The sequence below is a fragment of the Xiphophorus hellerii genome, chromosome 14, assembly GCF_003331165.1.
Source record: "Xiphophorus hellerii strain 12219 chromosome 14, Xiphophorus_hellerii-4.1, whole genome shotgun sequence".
NCBI lineage: Eukaryota > Metazoa > Chordata > Actinopteri > Cyprinodontiformes > Poeciliidae > Xiphophorus > Xiphophorus hellerii.
The window spans coordinates 16111627-16133847 of record NC_045685.1 but is presented as its reverse complement, the minus strand read 5'-3'; the positions used below and the strand labels follow the sequence as shown (position 1 = coordinate 16133847).

The 22221-nt window shown below is 39.7% G+C and overlaps 1 protein-coding gene across 43 annotated transcripts in view; it reads right to left on the bottom strand.

Annotated features, from left to right (window-relative positions):
• The window catches only part of LOC116732739 (receptor-type tyrosine-protein phosphatase delta), a 459528-nt gene that overhangs the window by 93076 nt on the left and 344231 nt on the right, over positions 1–22221 (bottom strand). For 22 of the 43 annotated variants that reach the window (XM_032583123.1, XM_032583122.1, XM_032583125.1 and 19 more), the window contains one exon: positions 1531–1679. In XM_032583123.1, coding sequence (XP_032439014.1) covers positions 1531–1679 — 149 coding nt within the window. The remainder of the gene's footprint in view (positions 1–1530; positions 1680–22221) is intronic. The other 21 variants (XM_032583127.1, XM_032583129.1, XM_032583117.1 and 18 more) reach the window with 1 other exon arrangement.

Here is a 22221-nt window from a genome sequence, read left to right as displayed (position 1 = left end):
ACCGGCCCATGCCCACTCCAGATATATATTTACATATGATAGATATTCACTTTTAGTAAATGAAACCTAGTGCATTAACTGATGTGGCTGACTAACTTTAAGAATGGGGCTGGATGTTTATTTTGTACAGATATGTTGTTGCAGAGTGAATTTTAAGTCTGAATGTGTCCCACTCTTAAAGCTAACATTCAGTCTCCTGAAGAGTAAATGCATCACACTGGATCGTGTCAATGGGACAGAAAACAAGCACAAACAGTAAACGGTGGCTTGGTATTCGGTTACGGACATTTTGCACCATGAGGTGAGGTAGTGGTACGAGAGACAGGACCAACTTTTGCTGGACGAACGACACATAAAATGCTTCACAAACAGGTGTTTGTTGTAGCTTATTCAGCTATCGTTGCATGCTACGTGTTGTATACTCACTGATTTTAGAAAGATCTGTGTCATAACTCAATCTCTTTTAAGCATAGAGGTAGATTCAAGTAAAAAATAGGCCTGAGACCACTTTCTCTCCCACACACAGGCACACCCCGCCACACACAAACACACCGAGGCCTACAAACATTTTAAAAGTACACAGTATATCTGGGCATGTGTTAGTTAACAAAACTCTGCAACATTTCACTGGCCAAGCTAAAGCAGTGTTGGCACTCCAGGTGTCAGCAGGTGATGGTAAAAACAGCCTCCTTTCTGAGTTTGGGCCAAAGAGCAAATTAGAAAGGAAGTTGTGGGGCTTCCAGAAGGAAATGGGTTTTCGTTAGAAGATGAGGTGGCAGTGCATGATTGAATGGGTGCAGAATTGTAGCAGAGAGCGAGCCCCCACGGGGCAATGGGTGGATGAATGGAAACTAACGTGTTAGCATTCAGCTGGACGTGCCATGCAAACGCGATGAACTCTGATAAGATTGGATTTCTGTAGGCGTGAGACGCGAAAAAGAGGTTTGAGCTCCATTAGGCCTTTGGGAGCTAACAAATATGGCCGCTACGGAGCAAAGAAAAATCCAGAGGACTGACACAGAAATTAATAGAAATCTTATCAGTGCTCTGCAATGATTTTGTGATGGTGTTAAGCTCAAATGTGGATTAATGCTGACTAGAAATCAAAGCTTCAGCCAATATAAAGAGGGTGGGATACGCATTCGCATAAAGATGCCACAAAGCAAAAGGATCTTTCCAAGTGAAAGTGCCGCTTCCCCTTTCACTTTGCATGAAGCTGGAAAATGCGGTGTGATGCTAATGTAAGGATCTGGGTCACACCACAAGGATTTTTTTCCTAATCTGTCCAATTGCTTTCCGTTTGCAACTTATTCAAATTTATCACTGTATCTTTCTCGTTAAAACTCATGCATATTTAAAGCTGGGTCAGCGTGATTATTAGAGGCCGCTAATGCGTAGTGGCAATTCGAGGGGAGGGGGGGCAAGCAAATGGGATGTGGTGCAATGGATTGTGTTGCAAGCGGAGCCAAAAGAGCGGTGCTGAAACATTCCCATTTTGTCGAGCATTTTACATCAGAACAATAGACCTAATACCTCAAATCTCTGGTTGCTGACTCTCTTCCCCTTCTTGTTCCACACAATCTTCGGCTGTGGATCTCCGGTGGCCTGGCAGATGAAGGACGCCACGCCTCCCTGCACGCCTGTTTGGTCATTGGGGATTCTTAAAAACTTTGGCGGTGCTGGAAAGACACGGAGACAGAATGGAAAGGAAATTGCAAAATGTTAGTGATCACGTTTATTAAGTGCACACAGAGACATTCTACTTTCTTACAGAGTCATAATATCTGCACACTTAAGTCAAAAGATTAAGTTGCTGCAAATGACATGAGACTGGGAATCGAACCCAAGACAACCGCATCGAGGACGACAGCCTCTGCATTTGGTGCGTGCACTCTACCAACGGAGCCTCAGCCACAAATATGTGGCTTTTAAGAAATCTTGTTAAATGATGTATTCAGTTTCATTCCCACTAAATCATTTAAAATATAAAAGAGAGAAATGAATTATTAAAACAAGCAGAGAAATTTAGATGTGAAGAAAAAGGGATAACAACAAAAATTTTAGTTTACGATATTAAGAATTAGTCCCGTTTACTATTTTACCTACAAAATTGCAGAACAATTGCGTTTTAGGAGGTAAGCTTTTCCATCACATGTTGCTTGGCTGATGGATTAGACTTGAATTCTCTGTTTAGGACCGTAAAGCGGTTGCACCTTTATCAGTTTTATTAAGAAAGATTACTCAATGTTACACTGTCAACATTTTGTTCTCTCATAATGCCCCAGTCTTAGCTACAGCTTTTAAAAAGAAAAGCAGGGCCTGAGCAGCTGCAGTCATTACTAAGCTTTAAATCAAAATAACACAAGGTGGAACCAGAGACAGAGCTTTGTGGTCATGAAATACAATGAATGTGTGTCAAAATGGTTTGTCACTGTGAGCCTTCTGTTGCTAGAAATATTCACCAAGTTCAATTTAACAGCTCTGTGGTGAATAAGAAAAGCTTGATCAAAGCTAAAAGTGCAATAGAAATCGTGTTTGCTTTGTGTTGATCTGGTGTGGTTTGGATTTTCATAATAGTGGAGTTGCAGCTCTTTAACAGAAATTAAAAATATTAATAAAAAAGCTCAGACTTCTATTATAGTCCAATAAATGCAACTGCCCATCAGAGATGCTACAAATCCTTATTTGTAGGCTTCACACTCCGGTTAAAAGTTTGTTTTAAATGACATACATCTTAGTAGTGAAGGATCTACAACATTTTTATTGGCATAACTACAACAGGTAACAGTTTTATAAGCAAATGTAAAACATACTGATTGACAGACTGGAAAAGTCAGTGGAATTGAATAGTAATTTTACCAAACAGAATAATAAACTGAACTTAACTGCATTGTTTGATAACTAGATAAATAACTCAGACAAGAAAGTATGTAATTAACTTGATTGAACTGAACTGACTGTTAGTTGGCTCTACATAAATAAACTGAATTGAACAGATGACTTCAGGTGTTAATTGGCAGTCTGGGGCTACTTAGCGTCTTTCGGTAATTCTAGAAAACGACAAGAGAAAGAAATACATGTTGTTTTGACTCATCCATGCATGTTTGAGGCCAGTAATCAGGTCTTTCTTTAATCATCTCTAAGCAATTGTTTTATACTTTTTTTGTGTTTTTAGGTGATGCCATTTTTACTATTTTTCATTTAAGTAATATTTTAAATTTAATGTTGTTTTCTTTGCCTTTGATTCTTTATTTTTCTGTCTGAATGACCTTGCTTATGAACATTGCAAAACAAACAAACTTGCACAAAGCCTGAGCTCTGGCTTTTGTGGGCGGTGCAGCTCCATCTGTGAAACAACTGCTTCCCTTTTATCAATCAATTCAGTGGGCTGTTAGAGGGCCGACCGGCTGCAGTAATGCCGACCGTCTCAATCGCCTCATCTGTATGTGTGACGACATGTCATTGAGCCCGTTCTACTCCCTGTCTGACCGTGTACAAACTGATTTTCCCCCGAAACCTCTTTCGGATTGTATTGCCCAGAAGCAGCGCAGGCAGCGGTGCGATTGAGGGACAAATTAACCTGCAGGATTCGTGGAGAGGTGACATAAGGATGTGCGGCCTGCAATCAAAAGGGCGAGCAGATAAACAGGCAAGCGGCTTTCCTTCCACTGGGCAAATGAGGCTGGGAAATCGCTTGATTTCCTCACGGCATACCACTTCCTTTACTACTCGCAGACATCAGCAACCCCTCGGGCTTTCCAATAATAATAATAATAATAATAAAAATGCTGAGGCAAAAGTATTCCTGTAAATTTTTTTCTGTCTGGAAAAATTAGAAGCAGAGGTTACAGTATGCTGTTTGTGCACAGGTATATCTGCATTTTCACTCCAGCTAATTTGACTTAGCTGGAGTGTGGTACACGCTGGCATCTGACCAAGAAGGTGCTGATGGGTAATTGATATGCTATTGGGGTTGTTTTCGCTCCGGGGCCATGCATTACGGCTCGCTGCGCCTCCATACGCCGGTTGTAATAGACTTCTACAGCATGTACGGGAGATCAGCGCTGGAGGTGAGGGGAATGGGGTTGTTTGGGTGGGCTGATGTCATCGCACAATGGGGAATGATTGAGGCGTGACGTGAAGGTAATGGTGTTTTCAAAGACACGGCCGCTGATATCGCCATCATGCACTCATTTTAGGTCTGCTGCTGACAAACATCAATTTTGGGAGACTCCTCGTATGGCTTCAGGTAGATGGAGGCTGATTGAAACCTCGTCTTTGTTCCAACAATGCCACGACTGGAACCGTGACAGCGAGCAATAAGATATGGCCCGTGAAGAAGAAGAATAAAAAAAGAAAAGAAAAGAAAAAGAACATTTTGCAAACCATAAAAACACTGAGCTACAGAACCCCGACTCTTTTTCTGCGACTGTCTTAGAAGATGACATCATTCCTAAATTTGTGGCTCCCATCTGTTTGACTGTAATCCTGCTAATCTGAACAGAAATTAATTTCATTAACAGAGACTATCATTCAGAATAGCATGCGGGCTTTGTTTCGCACAATGAGTCCAAACTGAAAGATGCTCCTTTCACCTAAGCCACACGTGCACATCTCCTCCGAGAGGTAACCATAAGCTGCATTAATTAATACTGCGGCTGGGAAACTGCTAATCCACTGCTAAGCTGCTGCCGGCAAACAAATGAGAAGCGTAAAGCCTGTCACAAGTTAAAAGGCTGGTGACGAGAGTCTGCGACTGCCCTCCCTGGAGGTCATTACATAACCTTGATCATTCTTTGTTCACACGAAAAGAGTGGGGAGCTTTTCGGAGCATTCCCACAGTTCCTCTGATGAGTGTCATTTTTATAATTTGGCATCAGAGAGACTGGGTTAAGGAAAGCAGACTGTTTTATGACTTCAAGTAATTATTTTTTTCATGGAGTGGTTCGAGATTCGCTGACGATGGCTTAATGGAAACAGAAATAATACCTAAAAAGGCAGTGATCAGGCTTCAACTGGCAGAGACTGCTTTTCAGTTTAGATTCCTCGCTCATTCATGCTAAATTTGTATAATTCAACATGAAAATGTAACAAACATTTACAAAAGACAAAATGTTTAGGTTAATAGACAGAAATAGTAAAAATAAACATAAAAATAAAGAAGTTCTGTGTTTCTTCTCATTTATGTCCCTAACCTTTGGCTGACTTTTACTAAACTCACAGCTAAATTAATCAAATAACACAAGCAAAGTCAAAATATTTTATTAGTTGACCTGATAGTCATTGGTGAGAGAAGCAATTCATGCTTTGCTACTTACCATTTTATAGCGGCATGTTGGAGAAAGTATCTTTTGTGTCACACAACAATCAAATTTCAAAGATCCATTTTTAATGATTAAAAGAAAGTCACACTGTCTGGATAGGAAACATGAAAGGCTAAGGGGAGATTTAAGTTTAAAAGTTTAGAACAATTAGGAAATCTTGAGTGTAAATATCCAAATTTGGAAGCTGCAAGTTAGCCAAAAGGCCTATTTAAACTCAAAATGGGAATTAAGTTTTAGAAAAAGATTATATTGAGCCAAAGAAGACTTTTAGCCTGGGAGTTGGATGATTCATTCATTAGAAAAGCAGGTAATGAGGCGCAATGGCTGCCATGTATATTTATATTCCTGCATTTGGATTTTATTGAGAACAAACCCAGACTAATAGAGTAAATGTTAGAGTATTTTTTTGTCACATAAGTAGATTTAGTTAACAAGCCTAGAAATTTGGATCTGAATTTTTTTATTCTGCACCCCGGTTAAAAAGAAAATCGCAAAGCAAGCACCTTCCAATCTTCATATAATTTTGACTAGACGTTCTGCAACAATTCACTTAAAATGTAGGTTTTTTTCTCTTGAGATAACGTCAAAACTCTAACACTTGGTGTTTTGTGACTAAAACTATATATTTCACCCTCATATAAGACAAAAGACATTATGATTCCTGTTCAAACCAAAAACAACTACAGTAGGTATTACTTTCTGTACATAGATATTATTTATAGGAATGACATAAGCACATTTCCCCACAGTTAAAATAAAATAGATTGTTGACAAACCAGGTATGAAACATGCCAGAGGTGGATACAAAATGTCCGGGAACAGACAGCTGGTGTTCATAATACCCCCAAAAAAGTTGGGTACAAAATGATCAGAACGGGAAAAGTACAAAAAAGATCTAGGTGTGAACTGACGAGCAGCCTTTGTAAGGCGAAACTTAGAGATTTTCAAAATAAAGTCACACCTGCAAGTCATAAAACCTTGATTAGTAGAAAAGTACTGAGCCAACAAGTTCAACCATCCTAAAGATGAATTTACAGATGGCAATAAAGATTCTTGATATGAATCTGACTCCAGCTTAGATTAAAATAAACCTGGTGTTCATCATTTATGGCGGAAGGTTACGGTTACAGATGATTCCTGAAAGCTTTCTCTTGTACCTGCTGTAAGGTCAGACTCTTCTGAACTTCAGTGAACTTTGCAACTGAGAACCGACAGCTTCTGCACATTTTTCCATTGATCAGTTTTACCCAGCAGCCAGAGCAGATGCGCATTCATTACTGCCGTGTTTGACATCGCCATAACCTATAGCCAAATATCAGATTTAAGTGATCTCGCAAAGCTCCAAGTCTGACTTTTCCTGCACAATGGCCAAAACATTTTAAGTCATCAGGAATCCACAATGAAGTGACGTTTGATCTGCCAAGCCATTACAGAGAGCATGAATCAAACACTGCAGAGGACATTAATAAACTGACTTTTTCTCTGCGCCTCTTTTTTTTTTTTGGCATGAACCCCGAGCCTAAGACAGCTCTGCTTTCATAATTACACTGACTGACATATTCAATTTAATTTGCATGAAAGGGGCCATTTCCTTTCTGAATCTTTAACTTGTAGGGTGAGGTGGGGTTGTTGAGGAAGAGGAGGACGGGGGTAATTAATCCCAACACACTGGGTGGCAGTCTGCAAATCCCCCAGCTTCGGTTTTGGATACAAGGCAGGAAGAAAGGAGCATTTAGAGATGCCATTAACCCCATCTGACATCTTAAAGCCCAAATATATCAGCGCTGCGATATTGATGAATTGGCACAAGCGAGCGAGCGAGGCAAATTAGACTGAGGGGTTGAAAGTGACACATGTAGTGGAGCAAATACTTTGGATTTCTGTCTATATAACATTCTTTAGGATAAATACCTTCAGAAGCCTATTTCAGGAAGCTTTTGTGAAATCGGAACTGCAGCTGTGTCTCAATAAATCAGAATTAAAAAGGTGATTTATGTAAGTAGTTCAAAGCAAAAAATTTGGACTCGTATCAGATTCATTGAATACATGTTTTTCATTTACTCTCGTTAATTTATATCATTAGAAAAAGTACAAACCCGAAGTATCTCAGAAAATTTTAATTTTCTTGTCTGCAAGTATCTTAATTGAAAGTTTAGTGGAGTGATGAAAAAAAAGAGATGCACATGCAACAGATACAACCCCCAGCAAACATTCGACAAGTACCGTTACACACTAAAGGTCACTTCTAAAGTAAATGGCTGTTCTATATCCAATCAAATTAACAGAAAGTTCAAGAACTGCCAAAAGGAAGATGAGAAAAAGAAGACTGAACAACACAGAGTAGCTAAAGGCTTTTTAAAGCAACTTGTTCATGCAAAGAAGTCCTGACAAAGTACTGAATAGTACATGGTTGTACTTTTTACAGTATGTCTTAATTTCTGTAGGAAAAATCTTTATTTGTCTGATGTAATATTTTAAAATATATAAATCAGAAATTTCAAAAGCCATAATTGTCAATATTAACAGATAGGAAGCCAAACATTTTTCCTTCCACTCAACTTTTCTGCTCCTACTACTATTCTTGCAGAACTCTTGACAGGTGACTTCCTTTTAATTTTAAAACCCACTGTCAAGTCAAAACATTAAAATTTACTTTTCGTCACTTGTAAGCTTTTATCATAAAATTAAACAGAAAATAAATGCTTAAAATAATTTCAGCTTCCAATTTTTTAGTTTGAATCATTAAAACATATAATTGTTTCAATCACATTTAAACGCTTAACCTGTGCAAGTAAATTCCCTATGATCCATGGCACACCCAGAAACCCGAACAAACCTCAAGCAAAAAGTAGAGATAAGCAACATGGAAAAAAAAGTAATGAAGGTAAACAAAACATGCTAATCTATGGCAAAAACAAGAAGCAGAAATTATTTTTCCTGGGGTGCCGCGCACTTCTCTCTCTGCAGCATTCTGATAAAATTTCCCTTTTGTAATGCTGAGGAAACAAACTCCACATTGTACGCACTCACAAAGGGCCGAGGCAGAGAGAATGAGAACGAATCGGGACTTAATTAGAACTGTTGGCTGATTTGCAATGCATGCTCATCGGTAATCTTGCCTTAAATGGAATCTGAAATTCTTATTGCAATTAGTGACTAGTTGAAAAGGGATACGGCCCCTGAATGATTGTTAATTACTGGATCAGGAATAGTACATTAATTCACGGCGGAGGTTTTAATGCATGGCAATGATAGGGACCTGCTCTTCCATCAATATTGTGCTGCCTGTCACACATAATGAAGTTCATATAATACAAGCCACCTTCTCCCATATTGCAGACTTCCTTCTCCAAGCACCTAAATCTGCTCTCCAAGCAAAATTTGATCCATTGTGTACAACTAATTACTTGAAAATACTTGAAACAGTCTCAAAGCCTTCGCAGTAGAATCCCTTCGGTAAGTAACAATTACCTATATGAGTGGTTACTATGGGAAAATGTTTGTTTGCAAGATTTTAAATTATATTAAAGCTAAAATCGTATTTGAATTGTGTGGTATAAAGAAAGCAATCTTTTAATTGTCTAACAAGTTTTGCAAACTGACTTGCACCAAGCAGGTGTGCATCTCAATAAACTCATATGTGACTTACAAAGTTTTTGGATTTTAATATAATCTTTGCAAACAATGTTGTTTGTAGTGAATTCAAGTGGACTGGCAATCACAGATTTGTCTGTGAAAAGTGACTCCTACTTATTGGCGGAAAATACTTGTATGTGAAATTTTTTTTCTAAAATATTCTGTAGTACATAGAAATATCTATATGCCAATATCTATATGAAACATCTAAAATGCTACTTGGCCAGTGTTTGCAAAGCAGCCAATACAGAAGCGCCATTCATTTTCATTCCTACCCCTAAGAGCGAAAATAGGTTCTGGGTTTGTACCAAGATGGTTTCTGGTGTGTGTATTAATGCATAATGTGGTATAATTGGTGTATGAACTGTTAAAATAGGCATGTAGGGTCTCAAGCAATCACAAATTTTAACTATTTGCGTGTGGTTGTTATCGCTAACCCTCATGAATACTGGTGATCCATTGCATATCCCGTCCCACAGTTATTAGATAACAGATCATGCCATAATTTTTGGAGTTAGATATAATTTACTCAATATTCTGATGCAAAAGTGTAAAAGAAAAAAAAAAAAGATGAGCAGAACTATGTCCCACATCCAAAAAGTTCAGACAACTTGACGCAGATTAAGATGTTGCAGCAGAACAGCATCTACATCGTCTCTGCTCATCGTTATGGTTCAACAAGGTAAACCGTCAGGCATTTCAAATTTGAAATGCTCTTCACACTTTCACTCAACTCCTTGGTTCAACTGATAGCATGAAATTGATAACAGTAGATTAGAATAAGTAGGATAAAAAAGGTACCTTTTTGGTTTTGTAGAAAAGCAATGCAATCACGTTTAAACATTTTTTGTTTTGTCAAATACCATAAAATTGTGCTTATTTGCAAAGAAAATCTCTCATAATCCATTAAAAGAAATTATGATGATAATTAATATTAAGCATAGTAACGGAACTATAAAACGAAATTTCCAGATGTTTCATTCTTTCTCCAGCTCCAAAAGGAAAAACACACATAACTCACACCACGTCCTAAACGACAGCTATAGGCCACATCAAGCCTTGTGATCTTATGCTGCACAAACTGGCTGGTGAATTCTTCTCGTGGACTTTTCAGCCCAACGACTCTCCGGCAGAAGTCAGATTGGGACTTTCTTAACCCCAGTCAGTGTGTATTACTCATGCTCAGCGGCCCCTCTGTGGAGAACGTCGGAGCTGCCGGCTATAACTCTGCGAGAGAGAAAGGACACTTCTTTTTTGCAACAGACAACAGCAGCGGATTCAAAAAGAATGCTTGATGTTCCTGTCCCACATCTGAGGCACTAACAGATTCACTGACGAGACAGAGGGAGTTTGGGGGTTGGGGAAACGGCGGAAAAAAAAAAAAGCTTCCACAATCTACGGATGCACATACGGATGCACGCAGACTCTCAGGAGTGTTGGAACATTCAGGATGGATGGACGTACGGATGGATTAATAAATTAGGGCCAGTTGTGTAAGGTTCTGATAAATAAGTTATAGAAAGTTATTTATGATATCCGTTTGTCACGAGATGGAAGCTGAAAGGTTCCCCATTAAACTATCATTGCAGATTCATAAAAGCCACAGCGTATCAGTTTTGTGATCACAGCTGCACTGGCTGTGATGTCTCTTCTGTGGTGTCTCACGTCGTTTGCCAGGAAAGAAAACGTTCTCCTGTTTCTCTCCATCCAGCCGCTCTCAGAACACACAAATGATGGCAGCCTCCGCCACCGTCTCCCTCGGGACGCATTAGCAAGGTAGAGGGATCCAGTTTGTCACTTAATAAAACAGCCCACTCAAACAGATGGCTTTGTTCACAGCAGTCCCCCCACCGAACCCCGAACAAAACACACCAACACTTTTAAAGAGGCTGGAAATCATGGAAATCAGACACACGAAAGCGCCGCCCCCATCCCTCCGCCATCCAACCCGCAGCAAAAACCAAACAGAAGGAAACCTATAAATATTGAATCGCGCCACCGTCGGTGTGAGACCATCCGAAAGAGAGGGAAAAAAATAAATAATTAAATATGGAGAACAAGCTGGAGGATGGATGAGAAACACTAGGCACTCCCCGAGCCCCCAAAAACCCCCTGTCCCACTCCTGTCAGATACTCCTAATATCCAGGAGGAGGTTGTCAAACGCAGCGGCGAAATAATCCAGAGCCTCCGCTTACAATAAGGCCTCACTTCCCTTCCCTACTCATTCATCTTCTGTTTACAAACGCACACATATGGTGCTCTCTACTACAGCGAGAAATATCAAATTCTGTTTCATGTCTTAACAATTATGGCAGCAATAAAAATCAGAGTAAGTGAAGGCGGGGGGGGGGGGGGGGAGAGTTACATTGTGATAATACTGCAATTAGTAAGAATAATCCACTGATGAAGGCTGAGAAATAAATATGAAAAAAACTAATAGTAATAATGATGAATGTTAATGTGTTCCACAAGATACAAATAAAATAATTAAATATTTGTACAGTTAGAAAAGCCAACTAATCACAACTTGTGGATTATTTTCAGGTTGTAGTTTACATCCCTTTCTCGGTGTCTGAGCTTTAAAAAGTTTCCGAGCTGCTGAGATTCTGTGGTTTCATTAAAATTTTAATAAATATTTGTAGAACCAGAGTACCTGGAGCTGTCTCCGGCTGTGTGGACCAAAGTAGCATAACACAGCTTTTTCTAAGCAGTCATAGTTTTAAAAGTTTTATACAATTTTGTTCTTATATGGTTTGACGTCTGTGTTAAAAAATATTGAGAGGCACTGCTTTTCCACTCCCATCTGTTGCTGCACACTGCCAGTCAGCTGGACGAAAGATTGCTCCTATATTTCTCCTATAGAAAAAAGAAGACTTCTGTTTTTTTAATGGGGTTTTGTTCAACAGTAGTTTGACAGAAAGAAGGTCCGGGAATCAAACAGGGAACAACTGTGTTGAGGACTCTAGCCTCTGCATATGACGCATCTGCTCTTTGTTTGCAAAACACACAAATGTGGTGCAAATTTCTCATACAAGAAATATGGATAAGAAATATTAGCTTCGTCTGCCTGTCTTGTTTGCTTCCCTCCAAAACAAAATAAATAAATAACGGAAACAAAAAGGAAAGAAGACAGATAAGTTATTCTAATTGCGCGGGGCTTCCTTCTGTTTGGTAGTCAGCGCAGTCTATTTGCAAAAAGTTAATTATCTGATAGGATAGGCAGTGGCAGCCACTAACACAGAAAGCCATTTGTTCATTCTGTTATCCACCGGGCAATGGAACGATTCATTAAATAGCAGCACGACGGCAAATCGGCCAACAGTTATCACGTCCGGCCTGCACAGGCTTGAAAAGAAGAGGAGAGGAAAAATGACACAAGTGATAAACACTTTTTTTGACCATGTCAGATTACTTCTGAAGTAATAATGTGGATGAACTACTACAAAAATAATAACAAAAGCTTGACTGTGTGTGATTTTGATGCCTTTAACATATACACGATGCGCCCGATATCACCGTGAGGAGATGAGAATCTTGAAAGATTCTGGTTTTCCACTACGTGTAGCAGAAATCAAAAGCTACGGAGGGGTGAGGGGGAAGGGAGAGGAATGGAAAATCAAATAAGCAGCGTATTCATCTCGACTCCAACCAACAGAGAATTACACTATAATACGCACAAGCCCGTCCCATTTCCTTACAGCATAAACTTCATGTAATTGTCTTCGCCCTCAGCCACGGAGCTGGAAAAGCTTGCTTCATATGTTGCCTCTGTAGGAGCAGAGATGGATTATGAGGCAAATCATTCCACGGATTTAACATTGTATATTTAAACAGAGTCCAATTTTATGGATAAGCGGTGCCAAGCCATTTTCTTATGGATGCCAGTTGTCAAGCCGTGAGAAGTGACACATTCCCGGAGCTGTGTTGTTTTTCCCAGGCAAAAATGGCTGGGGCTGGAGGAAGGCTGCATCGATGGGAACTGGCTTTCTTTCAGCGGCTCAGCTATCCTGCAAATGTTCCCGGGTTCAGCCAAGCAGGCCAGAACAAAACCAACATTTTTTATGGAAAAGGAAAATAGCCTTTTAATGTGTTCCTCCCCTCCGCCCTCATTTTCTTTCAGCTCGTTTTAACTTTCAAAGGTTTTTTTTTTTTTCTTGCTGAAATCATAAGGGGATATAACACAGCAAAGACCTCCTCCCTCCACCCATCTGTAATCAAAGCAAGCTTCACACCCAGAACCCAGAACCATGACAGAGAATATGCAGCGGCGGTGCCACAAGTCGTCACTCAAGGACCACAGTGACCTTTTACAGGCTGCTAATTTTATGCAGCCGTATAAAAACAAGGAGAGCAAAGTCGTATTTTAAAGGTTTTCACTAACTATGATCTCAAAAAATCATTTGCATATAAAACTGTCACTGGCCTTCTTGAAAAGACAACTACGCATAAAGACACCTTCTGAACAGATCCTTATAATCACAATGTCTTAACTGGTATTATATATAACAAAATGCTCTTTAAATGTCTATTTAGAGAGTGTAAAGATTATTTGCATTGCTTTTTGTACTTTTTATTAGCAACACTTTAGCGGGTTTGTTTTTGCCAGTCGCACATTGATATTTTTGTGGTTCTTCTTCATGGCGAAGCTCTAAAGATAATAACACGGTGCAAGTGTGTGGATACGGCTTTTAAGGGGGTCAGGCTGCCACACAGGACATAAAAATGCAACCAACATCAGAATAAAAGATTTCATCAAAATGCCGAGTAGAGTAAATGTTTACATAAAGTGGTATTTTTATTTTTTCACTTTAATCATCAAATCAAAAAATACAGTCAAGTCCAATCTGTCCACCCTCACAACTTCAAGGACTGAAAGATCTGAATCCAACATGTTGAATCCAGACAACACAGAAAACTTTCAGGGGTTCAGTGGAGCCCATGCAAATTTGAGGTGTTTTATTTTTTTTCCTGTTAGTGGGAAGGTGATCAAAACACCATTTTGCAGGTGGTCAAAATGTTATTTCCAATCACTGTGTAGGACCATAAAAATATCCAGTACATTTGTTTAGTGTATCAAAGGGAACGTTTTAGACGATTTCTTTCTAAGTATTTGCAGATTTCAGCTGGTTGCGGGCGCCTGTGGTTTCTAGCTTTCGTAAATACAGAGGTCTACTGTACAGTGAAATTGGTTTCTTAGGTTGTATTTCATGTCAGTGTTTTCCAACCGTTAGCTTTGGGTTTAGGGATGGAACTTAAATGTGAGCGCTGTCAGTCAGCTCTGTGTACAGCTTAACACCCCATCACGTATAACAACCTATTTTAATTGTTCAAACAAAGTATGTTTTATTCTGCAAAAATAAAGGCACAATGAAAACCGGTGTAGCACCACTGCAAAAGCCAATAACTACAGTTTTTCTTATTTCTGCACTTGGAAACAGAAATAATCGGCAGCAAGGAAACTTAAAAGCATTCCTGGATTGGCGATTTTGCAATCCAGCCAATAGCATGTAAAGCAGCGTTGAGCCAGGGTATTTTAGCTTCCCAAGCGGCAGTTTCTTTTGAAAGTTTTTTTTTCTTTGGAAAAAAAAAATCATGAATAGGAGAATTTTTCCAATAATAATCTAGAGTTACATTCCACAGAAAAATTTGTGAATACCGAACCGCGAATAGGTGGTGGACCTCTGGAACCTGTATCTAATTAAAAAGACTTCTACAAAAGAATGTTATTTTACACCAAATTTTATGTTTGATGTCCTTGATTTTTTTTTTTTCTTTCAAAACTGTGGTATACCTTCAAGCCCCAAACTGACTCATGCCTGGACGCAAGATCATTTAGGACCGGAGATGTGGTCTTTGGACTGATAGAGTTGGCTGCACTCCTTTTCCAACTCCTTTTTACCCAACGCCAAACAGAGCCACAGATGAGAGAGTTAAAGAATAAAAAAAAAGGCACCAGTCGTAAGAACAGATGCTTGCCAGGAGCACTGGGCTTTTTTCCACTAGGGAAGTGATTGTGATGTTTTTACGTGTATATTAAGTGTAAGGACATCTGCGTGTGAATAGGAATACTGTACAGACTGTGAATTTATTTTTAGGTTTGCCTCTTATCTCAGCCGTATTGATCCAGAACTCATTTATCACACTTAGCTTAATTATTCCAATAACAAAGTTGTGAGTGCTGCCTTTTAACAATGAGCTGTTAAACTGTGAGTGAGACCAAGCAAATGCCACAAGATACTTTGATCCTGAACAAGCAATGATTTTATTCTTTTCCTTGCATAGTTTAAACGACAAACCGTAAGGCTGCGCATTGATTCCCTTTGATCGTTAACATCATGAATATTCCAGCAAATCCAGAGCACTTAAGCTCAAAAGTCAACAGAGTAGCTAAATTTTCAACATGAGTGGAATCAAATGGATGAAGAGGTAGTCAGCCTCAGTACCGACTTTAAGAAGTCTTTACATCACTTCACCCTACGTCTGCGATGTTGGCGCTAATGCAGTTTTATCACAATTCATCCCTCCATCCCTCTTTTTCCACTGCTCAGCTTTTTGGGCTCTCCACTTTGTCATCACCTTACAAAAGCAAAGATTAGTTTTATTGCAATGAAACTGCATCAAATTCTGAGTAATTTAATAAAGTTTAATTTTGGAGTTGATGAGGGCCAGTTACTGGTTTTCAAAAAATATCAATTTAAAAAGTTGAAGTTTTAAAACTGCGGAGCCTTTCCACGATCTCACTCTTTAGGTTCAGCGAAATCAGCTGGTGAGAGGGATTGGCTGACAGCCGATCTTCTTTCTCTTGAAGGAGGACATAAAAAGCGAGGTGACACTCCACAACACTTTTTGGTGTGGAACTCGCAACTGATAGAAGACTCAAAGTTAGCAATGTTCAGAATGAATGAGGGATTTTAAAGTTACGAGAAGTCACTTAAGTTGTAAGCATTTTCTACAGAGGTATGTTGGCTCTTTATCACAGGTTTCCTTGTTTTATCCTGTTAAAGAGTCCTATTCTGTCCATCACTGAACATCCTGGATTATGAGAAAGCTGGCAGCTACAATAACACCATCAAATATTGTCTCCAGGCAGTCCTTTGCAATATTACACAGATTGATATTGTGATGAGAACTCACGCAATATATTATATTGAGCAGGCTTTGTCTCCTTAGATTAATTATTAATGATCATTCATGACAAAGCCTGCTTAAGGCTTCCGTATACAGAAAAAAAACACAAAAAAACATGGTGGATTATTTTTAGCCAACAACAAATGCTCCAAAATGATTATCACTTATCTGCTAAAGAACGTCCTAAACCCACATTTATGTTATGGAAGACAAAGTTTCCCCCGAAGCATTTGGTTTTTTTTGGAGCCGGTGTTTTTACACTGCAGCATGTTAGGCGAGTCTGGCGCCATTAATCATCCTGCAGGTGCAGGAACGCTGTCAGAATCCATACGTCCCTTTGCCTTTTTCAAGTGTATAGAAGGAAAAAGTATAGAACCGTAGGAAGGACTGGTGGCTCCCTAAAAAAAAAAACTATTTCCATTCCTCCGATTCTTTCTCCACTGAATTTGTCAGGAGGAAGAACCAAGTCCAGATTAATTAGATTTCATTTTGGGTCATCTTTGTTTTGTTTTTTTCTCTCCCTCCATGACTTGCTTCTTTTTCTTTGTCTTGCCTCGAGTCCTTACAGCCATCCCAGCGCCATTTATCACATTGCCATCTCAACAGCGCCTTCTCCTTTCCTTGCTGGGAAGCTATTAGAGCATCTCTGCATCATGGCGGCCAGATTGCATTCCTGTCCCCGCTCGCGACATTTATCATCTTTTTTGTCCCAACTTTTTATCTGCCCCTGCCCTGTATGAAGCTCTATCTCCTATGCCCAGCATAATGAAACACCAAAAGGTGAGGCTTAAGTAAATAACCTAATTAAACCCAGCAAATGGCCACAAAAAAAGGGATAGAAAAATGCACAAAAGGCCATCGTGAGAATGCCAGAGGAGGAACACTCACAGATGGCGTTGAGGAAGTCGAAGCAGTGATGTGGCACAATGCCCATGCCACCCTCTCATCGTGGTATTTATAGTACTCTTAGCGGTGCTCTTGTTTATCCAGAGACATCCTCTTTACATGATCTGGTGTTGCAGGATACAACAATTTAGTCAAACAATGCAATAATTATAAATCAAGAAAAGAGCCTTAAAAGGCAAAAAAATGTCTCTGAAAACTGAGAAAGTACACCTGCTCTGAGCCCCAGAGCACTCACTTATAGGACCGGGGAGAAAATCCATCTTTCCCTTTTTCATTTTTTAATTCTTATGCAAAAGCCAAGCTGAGTTTGATTGGTCTCATTAGGGACAAGATGAGGAATACTATACATCATAATTATCAGAGCTCTCCGGCAAACAGTCTCAAGTTGATGCAATAAAATGTCAAGAGGGCATTAGTGGGCAATTATTAATCCATATCAAGCTGAATCCATATCAAGTGGACAATTTAATTATCGCCTAATCAATACCTCCAGGTCTCACGCAGACGTAGAGCGAAGACTGCGTGGAGAGACCTTTCATCTGGAAAGCTGTGCACAGGGGACAAAAGAGGGCAGCGGTAAACATAAAAATGGCCGAAAGACGCTCCACAAAGTCTGGAAGTGAGGGAAGCAAGGGCTTCAGTTCTGGAGGACCTTAAGGTCACATTCTCCACTTAACTTCATTTTTATTTCCACTTTAAGTGCAAGAGGCCACAGAGTTGTCCAGGTAAAACTGTATGGGTCAGGAAGGAAAGCTTTTCTGTGATACAGCTAACATTTGGGTTTGTAGAGAATTAGTTAATAACAAGAGAAGGACCAAAAGGGTGTTTATCACGTCATTCAGTTAATATAACCTTATAGAAACCATATTTGTAGACCCACACAAATTTCTTGGCAACCACGTAAAAATGTGTAAAAAGCCGTAAAAGAAGTTTGTCTTGTTGCAGAATCTGAGATTCAAAATTCAAACTTGTTTAACAGATCTGTTCATTGGAAAATATCACTGGTGAGAAATAATTTAAAGTAAAATTAGCAGTGACAGTCATTGGTGCTGCTGCTGCTAAAACAACTCTTTTCTCCCAGTAGGACAGACAAAGTGATCTTTCACCGTTTCTCTCTCGCCACCAATATTTTAGCAGTGACAATGTTCTTTTGCCTTGCTGATACTTCACCAGATTGTTTTGATAACACTTTAGGTTTATTCATTTTCGAAGCCTAATTTTGCTTTTAGTCTGAATTTATCCTCATAAACACCAGAGGTGGAGGACTTCTTCACAAGCAATATTTGGTTGTTATTTCACAAATAAACAATCTAATGGGGCTGTGTGTAGGAGTAAGACTAATAAAATAATATCAAAGCTAAAAACAGCAGTGGCTCATGTAGAAAGGGTGTACTGATGGCATACAGCCTTTTATTAGTAATTTGTTATAATATTGTACCACTGACCAAAATATTACTTACTTTCTGTTGCTGCTCTCTTTGTTCCCGCCTCGGCTCGAATAATTACTCTCATTGCATCTGAAGCCAACCATCTCAAATAATGCCAGTCAAAGCTTTTGTGTGTGATGAAACAGAATGAACACTGTGTAACAGGTCCTGGTGGCTTTCAAAGATGCCTTACAATGAGGGATGGCAAAACAAAAGTGGCTGTCTGCCACGAGACAGCAGTCATCTGAGATAAGAATACGCTCTTATGGTTGTGTTTTGCCTTTTTCGTGTGTTTGCTGTTATTGTGACTCCCATCTCCATTGCTGAATCATTGCAGTCCGTGTGCAACCAAACGATTACAACAAAGGGTATATGGAATCTGGTTGTTTTCACAATTTTCTGGCAGCAAATCAGTTCCAAACAATATTTATCTTTAATTTCATTCACTTGCAAGACAAGATGTTCTCCTGAAGCCTGGATGTTAGGAAAGTTATCCTCCTGTTCATTTACTCATGAGTTTATTTTACAAGTTATGTTTTCATATTATTCTTTTCATATTATTCTTTTATATTATTACTCTCATATTATTCTTCTTTTTATATTTACTTAACTTCTCTTTCTTTTGTAGTATGTTATTAACTTTGTTTAGGATGTTTGCTTAGAAGCTAAAAACGTTAAACATTCATGTGTTATTAGTTCCATATGTAACTGATTAGTTGTGGTCAGCCACATGCCCTTATAAGGGCATGTCCATGAGAGGTTCCAGAATGTAAAGACGGTTGGTCAATTCTCTGTGTGACTGTGTGAAGAGAAGCCCAACCTCCTTTTTCTATACAATAAAGAGAAATGCAAAGAAAGAACTGGTAGAATTGAGTCCGGACAGTGTTTGACAGCGATTCGTCGCGTCTGTTCTCAATTCTCCTATTCTGCAGAAAAGAAATCAAAAGAAACCTAATCTCTGTCTCTGGCTGGTTCTTTGCAGGTTGTGACAAAATAAACCTATCATTTTTGGGGGCTCGTCCGGGATTCCCAACATACCCGCCGCTGACAGACGGAGGACAGACGCGCTGAAAACTGCCGGCAGTCAGGTTCTTTAACCTGAAAGTCCCGGGGGGTAAATTCCCCGCTGGGCCAGTGTCTTAGGTCAACCTCTTTCAGCCAACGGCGGATTGACGGGACTCAGACCCGAGACAGAGCAGGAATCAGCCAAGTAAGTAAATAATGTGGTATCCGGGTGGTTTTCAGTCCCCCGTTTGATGTAAAATAAATAAGGGAAAGTATTAAACACACACGAAGGGAAAGAAACCTGTGAAACCTTTAAAAACACAGTGGGAAAGCAAGTGGTGGGCCTTGTTGGGGATGTGTAGCAAGAATCCTCCACTCAAATCATTTATTGAGTTGAGTCGAAGCGAGGATTACCACGACAAGAATTTAACCACCACCCCACTTCCAATCCCCCGTTCTGTAGCGTCCACCCTAGGTGTCATAAAGAACGGGACGAAAACACTGTAAAAAATGGGTTCTTCACATGGGAAGGTGAAAAGTCTTAAAGGGGTGTGGCTATATAGGGTCACACGTCTCAACGTCAGCAGAAGAACTCATCACATCCCTGTTCCATAGAGTCCTAGGTAAACTCTAACATCTCTGTAACTGAGCAAAGATGGGGTCCTCATGGAGATGGGGCCTCTTTTGTGCTGTGGCTGCTGTGTGCGTGTCCTGTTTTTTCAGTCCAACCTCACTAATCCATCTGGGGAGAAGATTTGTCCATACCACTGCTATGAAGATCTGGCTAGGACACCTTCCAGACCATCACCATGACAACATATGGCAGACTTATGTGGAGATGTTGGCCAAAGAACGGAATATGACCAACTGCTACGTCTGCTCGGTGATGCCAAAGTCTACCAGAAAACCTACTCTGTATGTCAGTCCCATGAACAGGTCCCAAGCTGTCTGTTTTGCCTCTTGTGCTTTACGTTTCATGCCAGCGACTCCAGTCAACACTTCAGATGGTGACATCCTGATGAAAAGAGTGTGCACTGGCGTGACGCCCATCTTCACCTACAGTAATGTTACTGGATACCCATCACGGATGAAAGCTGTCACGATGTCAGGGACAAAACATCCGGTCTGTATCCATTCTCCACCAGGAAACTGGACTGTTCGGGTAGGCCATGTACCTGGATGCCAGCAAAATATCACTGATTTATTTCCTAGCTCCGTTTGTCCAAGTGCTGATGGGACTCTTATTCCATGTCCCATGTGGACACCTCGAGGAAATTATCCCACTGAGGGTGGTTGGTTTCTGTGTGGAGGAAGTAATATCTATGCGTCGCTACCCATGAACTGGTCAGGTACTTGTGCTCCTGTGTTTGTCTCTGATCATACCATCATTGTATCTACTGCAGCAGTACACTCTCATCACCTGCGACGGCGGAGAAATTCAGAAATTGTTTTCCAGCCACATGATCCTATCTGGGGTTCAAATGTTCCCAAAGAACACAAACATTGGAGTACTGCTGGGAAATGGGGACTGTCAATTTTTCCATGGGTTGGAGTAGCAAAATCTATGCTGATGATTGAAACTTTGGATTACAGAATGAAGACCCTGGTAAATATTACCATGGACATTGAGAGAGGACAGAATCAACAACTTAGTGAAATGCGACTGATGGTTCTCCAAAACAGGATGGTGTTAGACATACTTACAGCTAGTCAGGGTGGTGTGTGTGTAATGATAGGAACATCTTGTTGTACTTATATTTCTGATGCTAATGAAACTCATATTGCTGAAGCCATGTCTGCCTTAAAGAATCTGCAACAAGCCATGTTACAGGATGCTGTTCCCTCACAAGGAGATTTCCTTTCTTGGTTCATATCTGGACCATGGTGGCACCTGCTGTTGAAATTAATGATGCCTCTTCTTATTATTCTTTTCTTGTTTTGTATTTTTACTGCCTGCATAATCCCATGTCTAAAATCTCTGATAGCCAAAACTGTTGGACATGTTCTATATCAATATCAACTTGTTGCCTCTATCACTGAGGGGCACCCTGATGTCTAACGTTATGATGGATGCATTGAAAATGTGCCAGCAAGTGATGTATTCCTGATGTCTGTGTTAGACTTTTCATGCTTAATATGAAAAACAGGTGGGAAATGTTAGGAAAGTTATCCTCCTGTTCATTTACTCATGAGTTTATTTTACAAGTTATGTTTTCATATTATTCTTTTCATATTATTCTTTTATATTATTACTCTCATATTATTCTTCTTTTTATATTTACTTAACTTCTCTTTCTTTTGTAGTATGTTATTAACTTTGTTTAGGATGTTTGCTTAGAAGCTAAAAACGTTAAACATTCATGTGTTATTAGTTCCATATGTAACTGATTAGTTGTGGTCAGCCACATGCCCTTATAAGGGCATGTCCATGAGAGGTTCCAGAATGTAAAGACGGTTGGTCAATTCTCTGTGTGACTGTGTGAAGAGAAGCCCAACCTCCTTTTTCTATACAATAAAGAGAAATGCAAAGAAAGAACTGGTAGAATTGAGTCCGGACAGTGTTTGACAGCGATTCGTCGCGTCTGTTCTCAATTCTCCTATTCTGCAGAAAAGAAATCAAAAGAAACCTAATCTCTGTCTCTGGCTGGTTCTTTGCAGGTTGTGACAAAATAAACCTATCACTGGACAGGTACTTTTTGTTCATAAATAAAATCTGGAAAATAGTTGACTCATGCTAAGCAAGTCAAGAGTTTTGTTCTGCTTACCTTAAACTTTTCCTTCAACTGTTTTTTGA